This window comes from Capra hircus, chromosome 4 (assembly GCF_001704415.2).
Source record: "Capra hircus breed San Clemente chromosome 4, ASM170441v1, whole genome shotgun sequence".
NCBI lineage: Eukaryota > Metazoa > Chordata > Mammalia > Artiodactyla > Bovidae > Capra > Capra hircus.
The window spans coordinates 86,912,431-86,932,364 of NC_030811.1; the positions used below are offsets into that span (position 1 = coordinate 86,912,431).

At 37.6% G+C, this 19,934-nt stretch overlaps 1 protein-coding gene across 1 annotated transcript in view; it reads right to left on the reverse strand.

The window, feature by feature from the left end:
- Positions 1-19,934, reverse strand: part of KIAA1324L (KIAA1324 like) — a 212,874-nt gene that overhangs the window by 36,535 nt on the left and 156,405 nt on the right. Inside the window, exons 9-13 of the mRNA XM_018047288.1 lie at positions 12,521-12,701; positions 10,834-10,962; positions 5,515-5,605; positions 4,799-4,901; positions 68-205 (exon numbers count right to left, since the gene is read on the reverse strand). Of these exons, the coding sequence (XP_017902777.1) occupies positions 68-205; positions 4,799-4,901; positions 5,515-5,605; positions 10,834-10,962; positions 12,521-12,701 (642 nt within the window). The remainder of the gene's footprint in view (positions 1-67; positions 206-4,798; positions 4,902-5,514; positions 5,606-10,833; positions 10,963-12,520; positions 12,702-19,934) is intronic.

The following is a 19,934-nucleotide window of genomic DNA, read 5'->3' on the forward strand; positions in this document are numbered from 1 at the left end:
CACTTTGTATAAATCTCCACAAGGAGTATCATCTTTGCTCCTTTTTTTTTAAGTGCTTGGAACTTACATCTTGACCCTGATTGGTCCTCTGGAATGCCCACGTAAATGTAAATGTGGCATTCTTGAAGATGACATGGGTATAAGCTTGTTTTTCTTTGGTTCCACCCCATGACTCCACCACATTCGTACTTTTTCTATTAATATCCTAAAATATAGTAGAAAATAAATATATATAAGAAAGCACAAATTCAGTATGAATATACATGTATATACATCACAATCCTTTGTTTATATTTACAGTAATTTATCTGCAGAGCATGTAAGCCTAAAACTCTCAAAACCTTCCCTTCAATTCTACACAAGCACTCACTAGCTTAGTAATTACAATATATCAACCACATTGCCAATATAACCTGAAAGAGATCTCAAATCAGTATGTTGAGGAGTTATCCTTTTGTGAGAGAGATTGGTATATGTGTATATGTGTGTGACTCTAGCATAGGAAATACACATAGGAAAAATAAAACAGACTTCTGACAGCAAACTTCTAGGATCCTCATAAACTAACAATGCTTTCTTTCCATCTTTTTTCTTCCCTTGAGGGATTCTGATAGGTGACTCTTACACAGGAATTCTAAATTCTCCCTGAATTATATTTGCAATTTACAGTGCAGATTAGCTAGAATGTTATTTTATGTTCATGCAATCTTCTTCTGTTTATATTTGAATTCTAAAAAGACGAGTCTGTGTAACATTTCATGTCTGATTTCCTTAGCTAAATTCAATATCTAGAATATTATATGAATGTGTGACAGTCCAACTCATATTATGTCATTAACATGGTCAGAAAGCAAATGCAGTAAGTAAAGCAAGTAATGTAACACACATCTAATTTATTTGAAATGAAAAATGGGACTAATTCTGAATTTTCTAATTAAGTCTTCCCTGCAGAAACCCTAAAAGATGACTTAGGAATTTGGATAGGCTTCTTTTAGTTATCCCAAATGTTGATAAAAAATGGCATGAGCTCAAGCCATATCTCTTTCTTTCTATGATGCAAGGGCAAGCTTTGACAACAAACATGTTATAAAGCAATCAGATATGCTATAAAGATATGTTTCTTGAGTTCATACCACAGATCTGCTATATCTTTATAGCATATCTGATGTGTGCTTGTCACACGTTACACAATTTCTCACATTACCAAACAACCAAATAGTCACACATGCTATTTCCAAAAAGCATCTCATAATATACTGATAGTGCTTTGTTAAACACCTTCTGGATGTTTATTTCAATAATAAATGGAATATTAGTTTTGTACCTTACCCTTGCAAAATACTACATGATTTTCAAAGCATTTTGATATGTTATTTAGGTGATATCATCTCAAAAATTATTGTGCAGAAATCAAATTACAGAGTAAAGAAAACTAACAGATCCTGCTATGAGCTAAAAACGCTTAAGACTGATTTTCCAAAATAAACAGTAATATGTATGATCCTTACTCTCAAGAATGCTTGATCAACTGAGAGAGACAAATAATGAATACATTCACATAATTAAAACAGGGTTTTCTCAAAAGGTTTTAGGAGCATACTGGAGAGAGTGGTTAACTTTACTTAAAGAAATAAGAGAAAGCTTCCCAGAAAGGTGAGGTTTGAGCTGCCCTTGAAGTGTTGTGTGAATGGGTGTTCACCAGACAAAAAAGAAAGTCATGCTAGCTTAGTGTGCCAAGGCATATGAAATGAAAAAGTAGAGTGTTCCACTAACAATCCAGGGTGTCTAAAGAGGGCTGAGTAGTAACAGTACTTTGGTAACAGAGGCTGGGCAAGGAATACAAAAAGCCATATAGATGCCATGCTAAGGAATTTTAAGTGTATTTATAAGCTATTGGTTCTCTAGCATTAGTGCATATTAGAACCAACCTCAAGGCTTGCTAAAATACAGAATGCTGGGCCCTATCACCAGTTTCTCAATAAGACTAGTGTAGGGCTCAGAAATATTCATTTCTAAAAGTACTCAGGTGATGCTACTCCAGGAACCACACTTTGAGAACCACTGCCACAGGCAGTAAAAAGCCCCTAAAGGTGAGGGCTGCCTCTACTATTGTTTTTATGTTTATAAAGATAATTTGACAGCAAAATTGACAGGATGGAGGTAAGAAAAATAGACAACAGACTACTGTTGAGAGATAATGGGAATCTGAATTTCAGTCATGGCACTAAGTATGAATAGGAACTAACAGATTGACAAAATGAGGAGAGAGACCTGAGAGAATTAAAGGCTTCTTAGTTATTCATAGATGTGTTGAAGATTAGTCATCATTTTCTTTTACTACCATCATGAGTTAATACTTAAATCTACACATATCTTGTATATCATGCAGGAAATTGTTAACAGACTATTAACTAGCTACTAAAACAACAGAATGGGAAAAACAAGAGATCTCTTCAAGAAAATTAGAGATACCAAGGGAACACTTCATGCAAAGATGGGCTCTATAAAGGACAGGAATGGTATGGACCTAACAGAAACAGAAGATATTAAGAAGAGGTGGCAAGAAAACACAGAAGAACTGTACAAAAAAGATCTTCATGACCCAGATAATCACGATGGTGTGATCACTCACCTAGAGCCAGACATCCTGGAATGTGAAGTCAAGTGGGCCTTAGAAAGCATTACTACGAACAAAGCTAGTGGAGGTGATGGAATTCCAGTGGAGTTATTTCAAATCCTGAAAGAAGATGCTGTGAAAGTGCTGCACTCAATATGCCAGCAAATTTGGAAAACTCTGCAGTGGCCACCGGACTGGAAAAGGTCAGTTTTCATTCCAATCCCAAAGAAAGGCAATGCCAAAGAATGCTCAAACTGCTGCACAATTGCACTCATCTCACATACTAGTAAAGTAATGCTCAAAATTCTCCAAGCCAGGCTTCAGCAATACGTGAACCGTGAACTTCCAGATGTTCAAGCTGGTTTTAGAAAAGGCAGAGGAACCAGAGATCAAATTGTCAACATCCTCTGGATCATGGAAAAAGCAAGAGAGTTCCAGAAAAACATCTATTTCTGCTTTATTGACTATGCCAAAGCCTTTGACTGTGTGGATCACAATAAACTGTGGAAAATTCTGAAAGAGACGGGAATACCAGACCACCTGACCTGCCTCTTGAGAAATCTGTATGCAGGTCAGGAAGCAACAGCTGGAACTGGACATGGAACAACAGACTGGTTCCAAATAGGAAAAGGAGTACGTCAAGGCTGTATATTGTCACCCTGCTTATTTAACTTATATGCAGAGTACATCATGAGAAACGCTGGGCTGGAAGAAGCACAAGCTGGAATCAAGATTGCCGGGAGAAATATCAATAACCTCACATATGCAGATGACACCACCCTTATGGCAGAAAGTGAAGAGGAACTCAAAAGTCTCTTGATGAAAGTGAAAGAGGAGAGTGAAAAAGTTGGCTTAAAGCTCAACATTCAGAAAACGAAGATCATGGCATCTGGTCCCATCACTTCATGGGCAATAGATGGGGCAACAGTGGAAACAGTGTCAAACTTTATTTTGGGGGACTCCAAAATCACTGCAGATGGTGACTGCAGACATGAAATTAAAAGACGCTTACTCCTTGGAAGGAAAGTTCTGAGCAACCTAGATAGCATATTCAAAAGCAGAGATATTACTTTGCCAACAAAAGTCTGTCTAGTCAAGGCTATGGTTTTTCCTGTGGTCATGTATGGATGTGAGAGTTGGACTGTGAAGAAAGCTAAGCACTGAAGAATTGATGCTTCTGAACTGCGGTGTTGGAGAAGACTCTTGAGAGTCCCTTGGACTGCAAGGAGATCCAAGCAGTCCATCCTAAAGGAGATCAGTCCTCGGTGTTCATTGGAAGGACTGATGTTGAAGCTGAAACTCCAGTACTTTGGCCACCTCATGCAAAGAGTTGACTCATTGGAAAAGACTCTGATGCTGGGAGGCATTGGGGGCAGGAGGAGAAGTGGATGACAGAGGATGAGATGGCTGAATGGCATCGCCGACTCAATGGACATGAGTCTGAGTGAACTCCAGGAGTTGGTGATGGACAGGGAGGCCTGGCGTGCTGTTTTTCATGAGGTCGCAAAGAGTCGGACACAATCGAGCAACTGAACTGACTGACTGAAAGGACTGTTGGAAAATAATTAATCATGTCATTGATGTCACCACTTAATGATAACACTAAACTCTTAGCCAACAACCTTCTAATACCTGCATGATGTCTTAGTAAATTTTGTGTTGCTACTTTTTCTCAAGCTATTAGATAAGATTTATAGGACATCTAGGGAAAAAATGGGCAAAATTATGACATGTACCTAATAAAATCCTTTGTCTACATGTATTAATTTAACAAGGAAGAGTGTCGTTTCTCCTAATGCTCTCCCACCTCCATTATTTTGTACTCTCACTTATTAATACATGCTTTTCCCTCATGATGGTTTGAACTGCTGAGTGGTTACTAGGGCAGAATTTTCACTTCTGTTAGTGGCATATTTTTTGAAGAAATTTTCTACAAGATTAATATTTCCTGGCTTCTGTCTGTCACCCATACCTCATTACTAATTTCTCTCCATGAGGAATGAGTGCTTTGTAGACTTCGCAACTCTTAGTGAGTTCTTTAGACATTTTTAAATGTTTTTGGAAGACTCTAAAAATGGGAAGAAAAATGGGATTCTTATCCCAGTTTGTATAAATAAGTTCACACTTGAAAGAGAATGCTAAGCCTAGAAATTTACCTCTGAAAGCCACTCTTTCACTTACCACCATGAAGTACAGAACACAGTCAGCTGAACAGAGGGTCTCAAAAACAAATGTTATTCTTCCCAGTTCAGAACCCATGGCTCCAGTCATCGATGTTGGTGGTCTATTTAACAGATTAAAAGTATGATACTTATAGCATGTTCTAAGTACAATCTGAAAAAATTAAGTCACTTTATTCATTAGGCTGAAAGCCATGCTCTTCTCTCTTCCTAGTCTACTGCTGCACGGAGTCTGCAAAGCCACAGCGATATGTTCAGACCTCCTGGGGTAAATGTCGCCATATAGCCTATAGCAAGAAAAAACTCCAATTGGGAAATTCAGCATGGGGGACTAAAGCAAATTGTGAATGTGTAACATAGTACTTTACATATAGAACTGCGAAAAAAACAGTAAACAAAGAAAAGATTCTCCTGCAAATGTCTTAGACTACTATCTCTGAAGTAAGCATCCAAGAGTCATAGTTTTCATAATGTTTGGATAGAGTATTTTTTAAAACTTTCAGCTTCATCTAACTAATATACAATTAACAATTACAGTTCCCCAATCGCTGATTCTATATTCTTAAATCTATACTATCCTACTCAGCTTGCTATTTGCTAAGTACATCACAGTATTATAATAATATATTTTATAAAAGCAGTTCTGCTTCATCTGTTTCTGTTGGGAAACAAGCATGAGGATTCTTACATAAGGGAATCAGAATTGGTTTTCCTTACTTAAATCCTGGGATATGCAAGTTTAAGATCAGGTAATCATTATCGGAACCTCCAGCCCCACTCTGGATGTGATCTCCAGCCACCTCCCAACCTAGAAAAGATAAAGGTTATCACCAAAAACTCCATGAATGATTTCCAACAATCTTTTTATATAAGGCCACAAAAAAAAAGAATTCCCTATTTTTTAATTCCTGTTGTAAATTGCGTGCAGATGTAGATGCCTAGATATCAATAAAGATATTGCATATGATTCTCCAGGAATAATCAAGTAATGCATATTTTTGCAACACAGTTACCTAATGGTAAAACTAACAACAGTCTTCTCAATGAAGCATGATTTTTTTAAACAAGAACAGATGGTTTTTATCCAGTTTAATAAACTAAGAAAACAATCTTAGTCTTCAGTTAACCAATGGGAAATAGAAACTTCAAATTACTTAATGAAGATGTGGGGTCTGGAGTTCTTTCTTAGAGTCCGTTGTATTACTGTTCCCTAATTTAACACCTATTCACATTCACTTACTTACTTATTCATTCACTGAACTGGCACTGAGTCTCACAAACCATGATACATATTAGGGAAAGAAAGCTAAGACTGGGTCCACCCGCACTATGAAATCAGTAGAATATAAGCGACACAGCTAAGAACAGTCAAAGTATGGGGGTAATATGTGCTCATAGAATGTGATGTGAGTCTGCCCTCTGCAAAGAAACAATCAGCACGCCATGGACTGAAATGGCCACAATAAAATGTAAGGAGATGCAGCCCTCCAAATACCATCAAACAAGGTTATTAATTAATGGCAAAACTTATTAATGGCAAATCTTTGCAAGAGGAAACAAATATATCTCATGTTTGAACACTGGCTGTTACTATATGTTTTATTATACTGCCTGCCTAAAAAACGACATATATTGAAGTTCTAACCCCCTGTACTCATGAACAGACCTGATTTGGAAACAGAGCCTTGGTAGATATCATCAAGTCAAGATGAGGTCATTAGGGGGAGGCTTACTCTAATACAACTGGTGTCCTTATGAGAAGAGGGAAATTTAGACACAGACACTCAGGAAGAACACCATATAAGCACACAGAGACACAGAGACCCAAGGAGAAGACAGTCACATGAAGACGAGACAGAGACTGGAGTTATGCTGCCACAAGTCAGGGAATGCCTGGAGCCACTAGAAGTTAGAAGAGGCAAGGAAGAGTCTTCCCAGGGAGCCTTTGGAGGAACATGGCCCTGCCAGTTCTGGGGTTTCGAAATTCTAGCCTCCAGAGCTGCAACAGTGTAGATTTCTGTGGTCTTAAAAAGAAAGAAAGAGAAGTCGCTCAGTCACGTCCAACTCTTTGTGACCCCATGGAATGTAGCCTACCAGGCTCCTTCATCCATGGGATTTTCCAGTCAACAGTACCGAGTGGGTTGCCATTTCCTTCTCCAGGGGATCTTCCTGACCCAGGGATCAAACCCAGGTCTCCTGCATTACAGGCAGACACTTAACTTTCTGAGCTACTGGGGAATCCCTGGTCTAGGGGGAAGCCAATTCCAGGGTTTCAAATTTCTAGCCTCCAGAGCTGCAAGAGTGTAAATTTCTGTGGTCTTAAACCCCCCAGTTTGTGATACATTCTTATAGCACTTTTGTATTTTGCTTTTTCCCTCAGAATGAATCCCACATTTTTCATGTTTCTACACATAATTTCTATTTTGTGTTAATTTTTATGTTTTTAGAAATCACATTTATACTTACTGTAAAATTTTGAAAGCTACAGAAAAATTTAAAGATGAAAAGTAAAATTATTTATAAATTCACCACCCAGAAAAAAACTACTGTTAACATTCTGAGGTGTTTCTTTTCACTATCTTTTTGATGCATACATGGTTTTACATAACTGAAATCTTATTGCTGATGACATTTTGTTTCATAGTTTTATACACTAACATTATTACATAAGCATTTTTATGTATAAATGGTTCACCAACATGCTAATGACTGAGTTGATAGTTTATCATGTAGACAGATATAACTAATTCTCATAATGTAAGAAATCACTCCCACTACAGGACTTACCTCCTGCTGACCATACATCCAGTGTAACCATTTGGATTGTTTTAGCTTTTTTAGCTAGTTTAAGTGACACTATAATTAATATATTTTTGGTAAAGCTTTTCTATATTTTTCTAGAAAAGAATACCAATAAAAGAACTGAGAGAATTAATTCCTAGGTAGGTTGATAAGTAGTCTGGGGCCCTCAAGGAGGAAGGGGTCCAGGGCCCTTGAGAGGAGAAAGGGGTCTGGGGCTCTCAAGGAGGAGATAGGGGTCTGGAGATCTCAAGGAGGAGAAAGGGGCCAAAAGTTTTTTTTCTTTAAGCCCAGAGCTATTAACTGCACAACAAAACAACTCATCTTGCTCAAGGATATGTTTTGCCTTAAACTCTGTAGCATGATTATATAACAACAATGTATCCTGCTGGAGGACATGCTTCTCCTTGAGAACCTTCTGACTAATCCTGTCATCTTAAAATGGACGTTGTGGGAGTGGGTCTGAAAAGTGTATAAGGCCTTGATAAGACTAGTGAGTGGGGGCAGGCTCCATCCCCCTTCCGATGTCTATGTCAGAAGCTTTCTCTGTCCCTTTTTTCACTTTAATAAAACTTTGCTACACAAAAGCTCTTGAGTGATCAACCCTGGTCCCAAAGCTAAATCTTCTTTGGAGATCATGAATTCAACATCATTCACCATAAGCTATCAGAACTACTGGGTCAAATAAATATATTTTTTAAAGCCAATATTTTGTACTGTTACTCTGATTCTGAAAGCAATGTGAATACATGAGGAATATTTATTAAATACAGTGGACTAAATGAAAACAATGAAGTAATTCAAACTTCTCAGAAACCTCCCAGCCCAAGTAATGAACAACATTTCAGAGTATTTCTTTTCACTCTTTATCTAGTGCATAATTTTCTTTAAAATATACCTTAGGTTTAATTGTATAATCTATTTTCTGGTTTTTTTTTCACTTGGCATTATCTTCTCATTTTTCTAATAATCATTATATCAAAAATACTTTCCCATTAAAAATGTTTGTTACATCTAGTGTTAAAGAGTTAACAATATGCTATAAGGTTATATCATCATTTTATTTAATCATACCCCATGTTGAAAACTTTGTTTTCTCATATTTTTGACTCTCATAAATAATACTAAAATTAGCATATCTGTGCATAATTTCTTTCTTTACATCACACAGTTTCCTTAGTGTAAATTCCCAGACGTGAAATTACTGGGTTAGAGAACAGGACCATTCAAAATGTTTGAAATACTGCCAAATTGTTTTCCATATGGCTGTCATTTTTAATGATTACATAACATTTCATCCAATTAGTACAGCATGACTTTTATAAAAATTATCATATTGCTGGAATTTAGCTTATTTCCAGTTTTGTTATTAGAGATAATGCTCAATGAAAGCTTCGTGAATAAACACTAATTTGTTTACAACTCTAAATTCCTCTTAGGCAAAATTCCAGTACATAAAGATGTACTTATACATACCTGTTCCACAACCATGGGAAATTCCAACTGAGCATACAAAAGAACCTCAAAGTACTTCAAGTCACACAGTCAAGTTGGTCAAAGCACATCCACTTTAATTCCATGATGCAGTAATGACCTCACGAGACAAGTTACCCTGGGCCTCTCACTTTGATCCTCATTATTCTGAGCACTGCTTTCCTTGAGGCTACTTACTGAACCACCAGTCATAAAATTATAATCTCCTTTATCTTTGTATCTTTCACTTACTGTTTGCTATTTCAGTGTCACATGCTAATATTGCAGAGATGTATACTTAAATTAATAATTGAACATTTCAGAAAATCAGCAAAAATTTAAATTATAGCCTCTGAGTGAAGGAGAAGCCTTCCCTGGTGGCTCAATGATAAAGAATCCACCTGCCAATGTAGGAGACATGGGTTAGATCCCTGGGTTGGGAAGATCCCCAAAGAAGAAAATGGCATCCACCACAGTATTCTTGCCTGGGAAATCCCATGGACAGAAGAGGCTGGTAGGCTACAGTCCATGGGGTGGCAAAAGAGTTGGACATGATTTAATAACTAAACAACAAGTGAATGAGTAAGCAAGTGGCTAAATCAAATATTGTCATGAAATTTAGACTAAGAGTAACTTCTCTAAAAAAATTAATGTTTCAGATAATCTTCACTAGTAAGTGCATGCACACACAAATGTACCAATGCTTTCATCAATACATTCTCCTTCTTATTTTTGCAATATTTCAAACTTCCTCAACCACAGGATAATTTTAGAACATAAATCCTATAGTCGGGTAATAATTACTATGTAATTTCTTCTTCTCCTTTAGGAAAAAATCCCAGAAGTGGGATTATTAGGTGATAAAGAGTACTGTTCCATAATGTTTTTTATATATAAAGGTTTCCTTCATGAATCTGTTTAACCAAAATTATTCAAGGACCTAGGATTTGTCAAACTGAGTACTCATGTGTACACCTCACTCCCCACATTTCAAATCTGTTTATTTTGGATAGGCGCTGATGTAAAACAGATGTGATTAAATAGCATTTTCCCAATGATTAACTATAGTATTGAGAAAAACTGAACTGATAAAAAATACCAGTAAACTTGTAAAAGTAAAGAGCACATTTTAATATCTGTAACATCTATATCTAGTGTCAAGTTTAAAAATACACATAGAGATACTGTCATTCATTCGAACAACAAATATTGCAGAATAACGAAGTGTACGCTCACTAAAATGTAAGAACAAAAAGAATTCAGCAACCATCCTATAGAGTTCAGCCATGTTTCCAAGTTTTCAGTAAGTGAGGTTGAGACATGTTTGTAAACACGGTCATAGACTCCATAGGAAGAAGAGTAAGAGATGATTTAACCCTCCCCGAGCTCAGTGCTGAGCCAGAAAACCAAACCAGGCAGAACACTTTCATAAAGTGGTATGTATACACTATGACCCTTCCAAGAAAACAACATAAATTTCATTGTCTCCCTTAGTAATCTATTCTAGTATTTATAACAACCATAAGTGGTGATCCTCAATATTTATTTCAAAACTGACTCAAAAATGCAAAATAGTTTATATTCTTATAGGACAGTCATGTGGCTGTGGCACTGTATTAACTAATTTTAGGTGAGATCTGGGAAGACAAGTAGCCAAGAGATAGGATTAAGGTTCCTCATGCCAATATTTAGTGTGTTTTTACACAAGTGAGTCCAAGAGACACTACCACCAAAATGCATTGAGAAGGCTGATTCTGAACTCACCATTCATGCCGTCACACTTTGAATTCCCAACATTGAAACAGGAGGTTTTCATGTTGCCAGGAAGTACATTCCACCATTTATATTCAAACCCAAGTGCAGGCTCTGTTCCTGCTGGACATGGTCTACATTCTACAAGAGATAAGTGGGACAGAGAATTATAATGATGTCACATCTGGTTCATTTCCTCTTCCTCTGTTCCAAGCACTACTAAACTTTAATCATCAGGGAGGCAAATAGTAAGAAGAGAGAGTAAAGCTCTTAAGAATTAAGAACTTTTTCAAGAGCAGTCTGAAAGAAAAATAATTCTGGGTAGAGTATACATATACTTGACTAACATGAAAAAGGAAATGAACACAAACTCTTCTAAAATAATTTATTTCATTTCTGGGCGTAACTGCTTATACTGAATTATACTGCCTGGCTTGGTTTTCTGGCTCAGCACTGAGCTCGGGGAGGGTTAAATCACCTCCTACTCCTCTTCTGATGGAGTCTATGACCATGTTTACAAACATGTATACAAAATTACAAACTTGCATAAGAAAGGTAACTCTGAAACAACTTCTCTTACATGTGATTTTAGAATCAGTTTCCCCCACTTCATAAAGAAAGAAATATTACATCCTTCCTATTAGTTACTAAACTTAATAGAACATTATATCAATTATGGACTGATGACTTGAAATTTAAAATATAGTCTATACTGAAAAGTGATGACAGGAGCTGAGGAGTGTGGAAAGAGCCAGATTTATAAACAAACCTTATTTAAATTAATATTTAAATCTGCAACATTGAAATAAAGGGTCTTTTACAACCATTGTTTTCATGTAGCCAAGACATTCTGCATTACCACATCAGTAAAAGAAGGGGAGAGGGAGACATTGTTTATTGAGCAAGCATTTTCTGGCACTGAAGTACTACAGGAGACATTTTCATATAAGTTCTCAACGATGATGAGCTACATATTATTCTCTGCAATTTTACAAATGAGAAAACTAAATTCAAATTAGTGGATATATCATACTATTGATAGCCTGCAGCAAGCAGATTTCAACACAAATCAATTCAACTGCTTTTTATGCTCTCAAAGGCTCTGGATATTAAGCATACAGCATGGCTATACTCAAGTAAGGTATCTACAACAATAATGCATTGTAATCTATATCTAATAAAATTAAAACAAATTCTGTAACCATCTTTCTTTAATATTGTTAAGTTTTTCCCAAACGCACACATTGAAACAACCTACTTAGGGACTATTTAATTGCTATCTGATCAAAATAATCAATTTTTTCTATTATTATGGTATAAAATGTGGTTATTCCAATTGAAATAGGAGTTGTATTTTATGCTTACATCAATGTTTGTGTGCACACACACACTGGAAAAGGAGCACTTATCCTTAATCATTTAAATTAGTGGAATTCTCTTAAAAATATCCAAAGCATCATCCCATTAAGAGGATGTGTGTTACATGAAATGCCATTAAAAAAATATTCTTTGCTATACTGAATAAGCCACTGCAGTCTCATAATTCCTTTATATTTCTTAACTCTTCTTTAGCCTGTGAGATAAGAAAATTATGTGTTTTAAGGAATTTTCCATAAAAGCAATTCAGGACAATGTCAATGTGACCCAACAAGTTTATTTTACTAAAGGTCCGATTCTTGGGCCAATTGATATCCCATACCCTTTGTTCCATCCGAAAATGTTCCAGGAGGGCAGGGATGGCAGGAAGACGATCCATTGTTATAAAACCCAGGGTTGCAAGGTGGGCAATCCTTCTTCTCTCCAGAAGGGGGCAACCTAATAGCATCCGTGAGATCCTCTCGGCAGATTTTGGGCTCTATCCACTTGTACATTATCTGTGTCTGCAAAAGAAAAAGAAAAAAAAAAAAAAAAAAACCTTGCAGGTCCTGTAACATGCTTTATTTGCTTTAAACTGCCAATAACAAAAATGTTAAACTGACAGCCTGGGTAAGGTCCAAATAGTGACAAAACAGACAGCCAGCTGAAGAGAATCTAAAACTTCAGTAACAAAATGAGACAGAAAAAAACTTTGGTGGGAAAATGACAGTTACCTCCAAATGGTTTTACACTAAGCTGCAAAGACCTTACCTCATATATGCAGGGTATCATTATGAAATTCCTCTTTCAAACATACAGAACATGACTGCAACTCTTACTCTTCTAGCCACTTGTTCACTTTATTCCATAAGTGCCCTAAGTTTCTCTGCAGACTATCTTCCTGGTGTTGAGACCCACCCCTCACTACTCTCTTCCTTTCCCCTTTCTACAGCCCACATCATCTTGCTTTGCACTTAGTGGTGGTAAAACAAAAAAGTTACTTTTTTAGTTGAATATCTCTAGCTTCACATTTCAATCACGTTATTTCATACACTGGTAGCTGTTCTCTGAGTCTTTCCAAATAACCTGAGGTTAGACTACAAGAGCTGTAGCCAAACTATTTCCTCCTGAGGCTTCTAGGCCCTGTCACCTGTGTTCTAAATGACAGGATTAAGGTCTCCTCTACCTTCATGGAGGGTAGTCTTTTAAACTTTTCTTCTCACACATGTGTGTACCCAAAAATAAAACAAAATACAACTAAGTAGCTACAAGTCAGCCAAACCCAGAAATTTGTGATTATAAAATTCTTATCTTTTGGAACTAGAAAGAAACATTAAGTGAGTTAGCCATTTCAAAACAAAATGTATATGCTCAGTGGAAAAATAGAAAAGGCAGTCTACATGCAAAGAGAAAAATCACTCAAGTTCTTTCACAGCTGAACATGCTTTTTAAAAATAGACTAAAATTTATTTCATATGTTCAGCTGAAAGTACCATTTCTCCTTGAAAGCAATGATAAGTCTAGTATTGAAGCAGGAGAATCAAAATTAAAGACAATTCTCTATAGTTGCTGCTGCTGCTGCTGCTAAGTCACTTCAGTCGTGTCCGACTCTGTGCGACCCCATAGACAGTAGCCCACCAGTAGCTCCCCTGTCCCTGGGATTCTCCAGGCAAGAACACTGGAGTGGGTTGCCATTTCCTTCTCCAATTCTCTATAGTTATTTCCAGTTAATAATAAATCATATATAGTAAGCCCTTGAGGCCACTCAATTTTATTCTCAAATATTAATAAATTACCTTATCTGATGAAGGCTACTTAAGAACATAGTTTAAAAACTAGATGTCTCAACAGAATTATAAATAACTGTTGTTTGGGTTTTTTTTTTTTTTTTTTACAATTCTACATTTATGGCCTATGTCATGATACAGCTTAACCAGCCACTTCAACCATCTGCCTTTCTCACCATCTGCAAAAATGATTGCTATTCTTGCTGGAGTTTCCTAAATAGCTGAAAAAATTAATTAGATCCTGTATCCAACAGAAGCTCTCAATTCCTCTGAGAAAGACAATATAAAATTCAGAGAATGTAAGCAAATAAACACTTTATGTTTGGGGGATTCTCTTTTTTAAAGTCTGGCTTAATAAGTATAGAAAACAAGTCTCTAATGATGATCAATTCACAAATTTGCTGATTTATTTTGACATTAACTAAAACTGCACTGAGTTACGTGTGAGGTATTGCGCTATTGGGAAGAGATGGCTCCCATATGCGAGTGGGTGTGGTGCTGAGGCTGTGCACTGAGGGCTCATCCTGGAGGCTTTGTGCAATCTTCCCCACCATTTCAGGAGCTCAGTTATATTATGCACAAGCTTGTAAATGAGGAAACTTCAGATAAGAGCCCCAAAGTCATACACAGCTAGTAAATGGTAAACTAGCACTAGCCAAGGAGAGTTGGTTTGGTGAAGGTAAAAATAATAAAAAAATTTTTATTGATTTTAGACAAACGCCTTAACCACATGATTTTCAAACCAAGCACAGTATATGTTTAAAATCTAGAAAATGTGCACCACCTTTAAACACTTGGAAGTCAAAGTGCAAATGCTCTGTAGTAAAAGTTTTCTTTGCAAAGCCTCTTGCTTCACATGCAGATTGATTCTGTGCCTCTCTAATGCGGACAGATGCTTTCAAGTCTGGCTGACTGAGGAAAGATAATGATTAATATTAATGATATTTAGTACCAGACGGCTCACAGTGCAGGTGAAAAACCAATAATCAACTCATTCTTTGGCAAGTTGAGATAAAATTATGAAATGCTTTATGAAACTAAAACCCTAATAGAGCAAAACTTAGCAGATTGCCATTAAGGCTACAGAAGAGCTGTAAGATCTGTGTATACTTATATTAAGCATGAGTAAAACATGTTTTAAAGAGACGCATTGGAGGTATCAATTGGAAGCTGGTTTTCACATAAAAATACCATTCAAACTTGAGACTGGGTTTGTTCACGGTTGACAGCTTTCTCCCTTTGGAAGTCTCTGCACAAACCCACCAAACCCTTTGCAGACTGACAACTCATCTACGCTAAATTACATGTGATTTAAAAGGATTTACTGATTGCCACTCCGGCATCACAGCCGTGTGCGTCATGATGTTCTAACTCGAAAGTTTTCAGGCAGACAGTCTATCACTCACCTCTCTGCCTCTCCCAAACCTTGATCCTCTCCAGCTGCAAACCACTGGGCACTTATCACCACTTCTCTTAGAAGTACCACACCATTCTGCCAAGGTGTGAAAGACCCCTCCTTCAAGGTCGGGCTCAACATCCACAAATGCTCTAGGCTGGTCCTCAGCCCACACTTCTATGCATCAACATTCACTAGGATTCCTTTTTTATGAAGCCTCTGCTGCTGCTTTTCCTTGTCATTTCCTCCCTGTCTCTTCTCTAAATGCTTTAAAGCCTGGGTCCTATTCTTCCATTATGTGGAAGACACCATGGGGATCTAACATTGTCCTGAAGGTTCTAGCTGGGGCTTTAGGTAAGAAAATGTTCTAAAATTAAATATAATAATAATAATAAACTGAATCGACACTATACATGGATGACCTTATGGTATGATAATTACATCTCAGTAAAGCTTTCTTTTGGAGAAGGCAATGGCACCCCACTCCAGTACTCTCACCTGGAAAATCCCATGGACGGAGAAGCCTGGTGGGCTGCAGTCCATGGGGTCGCTAAGAGTCACACACGACTGAGCGACTTCACTTTCACTTTTCACTTTCATGCATTGGAGAAGGAAATGCAACCCACTCCAGTGTTCTTGCCTGGAGAATCCCAGGGACGGGGGAGCCTGGTGGGCTGCCGTCTATGGAGTCGCACAGAGTCGGACACGACTGAAGTGACTTAGCAGTAGCAAAGCTTTCTTTTAAGTAAAGATGTTAAAGAAGACTTGTGAAATTTTTAAATTGAGAAATCCCTAGTCACTGAAAAATGTTTTTCCATCATCCTAATTAAGAAACAAAAGCTCCAAGTGCATTTCACTTGCTTTTTATTCTAAGACTTTCTTTCAAATGCTTAAACTTAATATTCAGGAAATTCTTACTAAGTATCTACTACATGTAGAAGAAAGCATTGTAGGAAATTTAAATATTAGTGAGACAAACTGTTCTGAAAAAGGTTTACAAACCTCTGTTTGTAAGAGAAAGATTTACAAACTACTATAATAGAAAAAGAAAATATATGAAGAGGATACAAAAGCATCAGATTTGGAAAACAACAGAGTTGATTAGAATTCTAGTCTTAAGACATAGCCACAAATAGCTATGACCTTAAAAAAATTATTTAATCTCATTAAGTCTCAGTTTTCCCATTTTCAAACTGGGTATACTAAAGTCCAGTTACACAGCTGTTGAAAAAAGAACTGGAAGCAATGCTTGAATATACACACAAAGCAAGCATGTAGATAAATATGTAAATGACACCTGCTTCTGCTATTAACACTATCACTACTATTACTATCATCATCATCATCATTTCCAAGAGAAACATGAAATGTCATGGTTATTCAAAGGAAAGACATCAAATCTCTTTTGGACTAGTAGGAAACATCAGAAAGATGATCACCAGTCCACCATTCGATGGGGTCTTTCCTCCAATCTGAAAAAAATATTTCTAGTAATTTTAATAATATTTCATATGAAGTACTTATCTACTTCTTTTCTCTGGAGTCTTCCCATTTTGTCAAAATTTCCTCAAGCCTCTACAGAAGACAGAACACAACACTCTAACTGCGTTAATCATACATTCACTTACTAATTCTCTCATTCATTAATTCATTCAAAAGATAATTCACTATCTTCTGCATTCTGGGTACTCTGCTGCTGCTGCTGCTGCTGCTGCTGCTGCTGCTGCTGCTGCTGCTGCTGCTGCTGCTAAGTCGCTTCAGTTGTGTCCGACTCTGTGCGACCCCATAGACGGCAGCCCACCAGGATCCTCCGTCCATAGGATTTTCCAGGCAAGAGTACTGGAGTGGGGTGCCATTGCCTTCTCCATCTGGGTACTCTACTACACCTAAAATTTTTATTTTTATTTTTTAATAATTAAGAACATGTTTCTGTCTATGGGAAGCAGAGAGTTTGGTGAAGGAAACAGTCATCTTTACAAGTATTTGCAATAAAGTGATCTCATATGAAAGACTCTAGAGAGTGCCATGGACTGCAAGGAGATCACACTGGTCAATCCTAAAGAAAATCAACTCTGAATATTTTGGAAGGACTGATACTGAAACTCCAATACTTTGGCCACCTGATGTGAGTAGCTGACTCACTGGAAAAGACCCTGATGCTGGGAAAGACTGAAGGCAAAAGGAGAAGGCGGCGGCAGAGAATGAGATGGTTGGATAGCATCACCAACTCAATGGACATTAACTTGAACAAACTCCGAGAGATAGTGGAGGACAGGGAAGCCTGCAGTGCTGCAGTCCATGGGGTTGCAAAGAGTTGGACATGACTTAGCGACTGAAAAACATATCAAAGTATTGCAAATGTTGATCATCACATAAGTATCAAAAGAGGTACGTACAAAATCTGCGGGAATTCCCAGGATTTCAAGACAATCTTGCCAGATCTACATTATTTAAGAGTGATGTTTTCTGGAATCTATGCAGAATCACTCTCATTTTATTGTGCTAACAGACAGTATCTCTTTCTCTTTTGGAACTAACTTGTGTGGTGATGAAAGGAACTGGGAGCCACATGGTCTAGCCTTCCCAGCCGTAGACATTAGCAGGTGAACTAAGCAGTATAACCAGAGTAGCTCACACTACTGGACAGAATGTCTGGTTTGAGATGAGCTCAAGATTCAATCAGGGCCAGTATTTTCAGAAACTTTGTTCAGCCTTCCTTTGATCAAATTCTGTGAGGATGATAGTGGCTGGAATGGAGATATCAGAGTGTATTTGGCACCACAGAAAGAAGCTATCTGAGAAGGAAATCAAACTGAGCCAAGAATATCAGTGAGAAGAGCAAAAGAAAGGCTTGGTAAAAACTGTTTGCTCTGTGATAACTTCCCCAGTCACATGAGTCAAGGGACTCCTGCCCTGCCTGTTCCCACTCAAATTCTGAAAAGTATTTTTTAAATTCAATACATTAATTTCATAATTATCTCCAACTACAGAAGCCAAACTGACATGGTATGGAGCCTGAGTGTGACCAGATGTGGGGGTGAGAGTAGGGAGTTGCACTGGATACAACTCATGACATAAGCAAGTGCTAGAGCAGGCATGCTTTCATAGCAGTGAGTGAACTTGAAATTTTCATGTGTGTTTCGTTTTTTAAAGGTTGTTTAGAACCCACATTTTACAAATGTTGCATGAGGTACACCTATATAGCTATATACAAACACATGCAAAGATTCTGTGCTTGAGATCTGAGCCCAGAAGAATGTTGACTAGTTGACTGGATAACAGACAAGTATTCCTCAAGAGAGGGCATCTTTTAATATTAACAAACATTTGATAGAGCTTCTCATTATCTCCCTGTGGATAAGACAGAGAGCTGTGGACCAAATGATACGATTAGTGGATATATGGCTAGTTTAAGAACTATATGTAAAACATTTGATTTTATAGATTTTTTTATAAACATTTCACCCAGGTTTTACATATCTCTGAAGCCTTCCCTGATTTGGTCAGAGCACCCAAAAGCTCAGACTTCTCTCCTATAGCGCTAATAATGATCAGAAATAATGACTCATTTTCTATGACAGATTAACCCTTTTTCTAAAGTCTAGACCAGACGTTCCTATTTTACTGAGATCTTGGACCAGCAGAGTCAGAATTACCTGGGAACTTCTTAGAAATGTACATTCTCAGGCCATGCCCTGGATCTACTGAAATAGAAAATCTGGGACAGGAACCTCCAGGGGAGTCTGATGTTCACCAAAGCTGAACAACAACTGCTCTGCAGTCTATGGAGACATGTATCTTCTTCTGTCTGTCCTTACTTGGCTCTGCCCTCATCACTCAGCACTCTGCATATAACCAGTGCTCAGTAAAGATTCACTGAATGAATGAGTTAATGAGTAGACACTCCACATTTTTCATGATGTGAATGAGAGTCTATTAATCAGGATTAGAATGGTTCCAGTTACCAATTAAAATTTTCCTTAAAAGTGTACCCCATAGGCAGGCAGCATACTAAAAAGCAGAGACATTACTTTGTCAACAAAGGTCTGTCTAGTCGAGGCTATGGTTTTCCAGTAGTCATATATGGATGTGAGAGTTGGACTATAAAGAAAGCCGAGTGCCGAAGAATTGATGTTTTTGAACTGTGGTGTTGGAGAAGACTCTTGAGAGTCCCTTGGACTGCAAGGAGATGCAACCAGCCCATCCTAAAGGAGATCAGTCCTGGGTGTTCATTGGAAGGACTGATGTTGGAGCTGAAACTCCAATACTTTGGCCACCTGATGAGAAGGGCTGACTCATTTGAAAAGACCCTGATGCTGGGAAAGGTTGAGGGCAGGAGGAGAAGGGGATGACAGAGGATGAGATGGTTGGATGGCATCACTGACTCAATGGACATGGGTTTGGGTAAACTCCAGGAGTTGGTGATGGACAGGGAGGCCTGGCGTGCTACGGTTCATGGGGTTGCAAAGTCGGACACGACTGAGCAACTGAACTGAACTGATAGGCAGGAAGCAAGCAAATAACTAAGTTTCAAAAACTTGAACATTCCTGTGTCATATGAATTATAGTGTTCA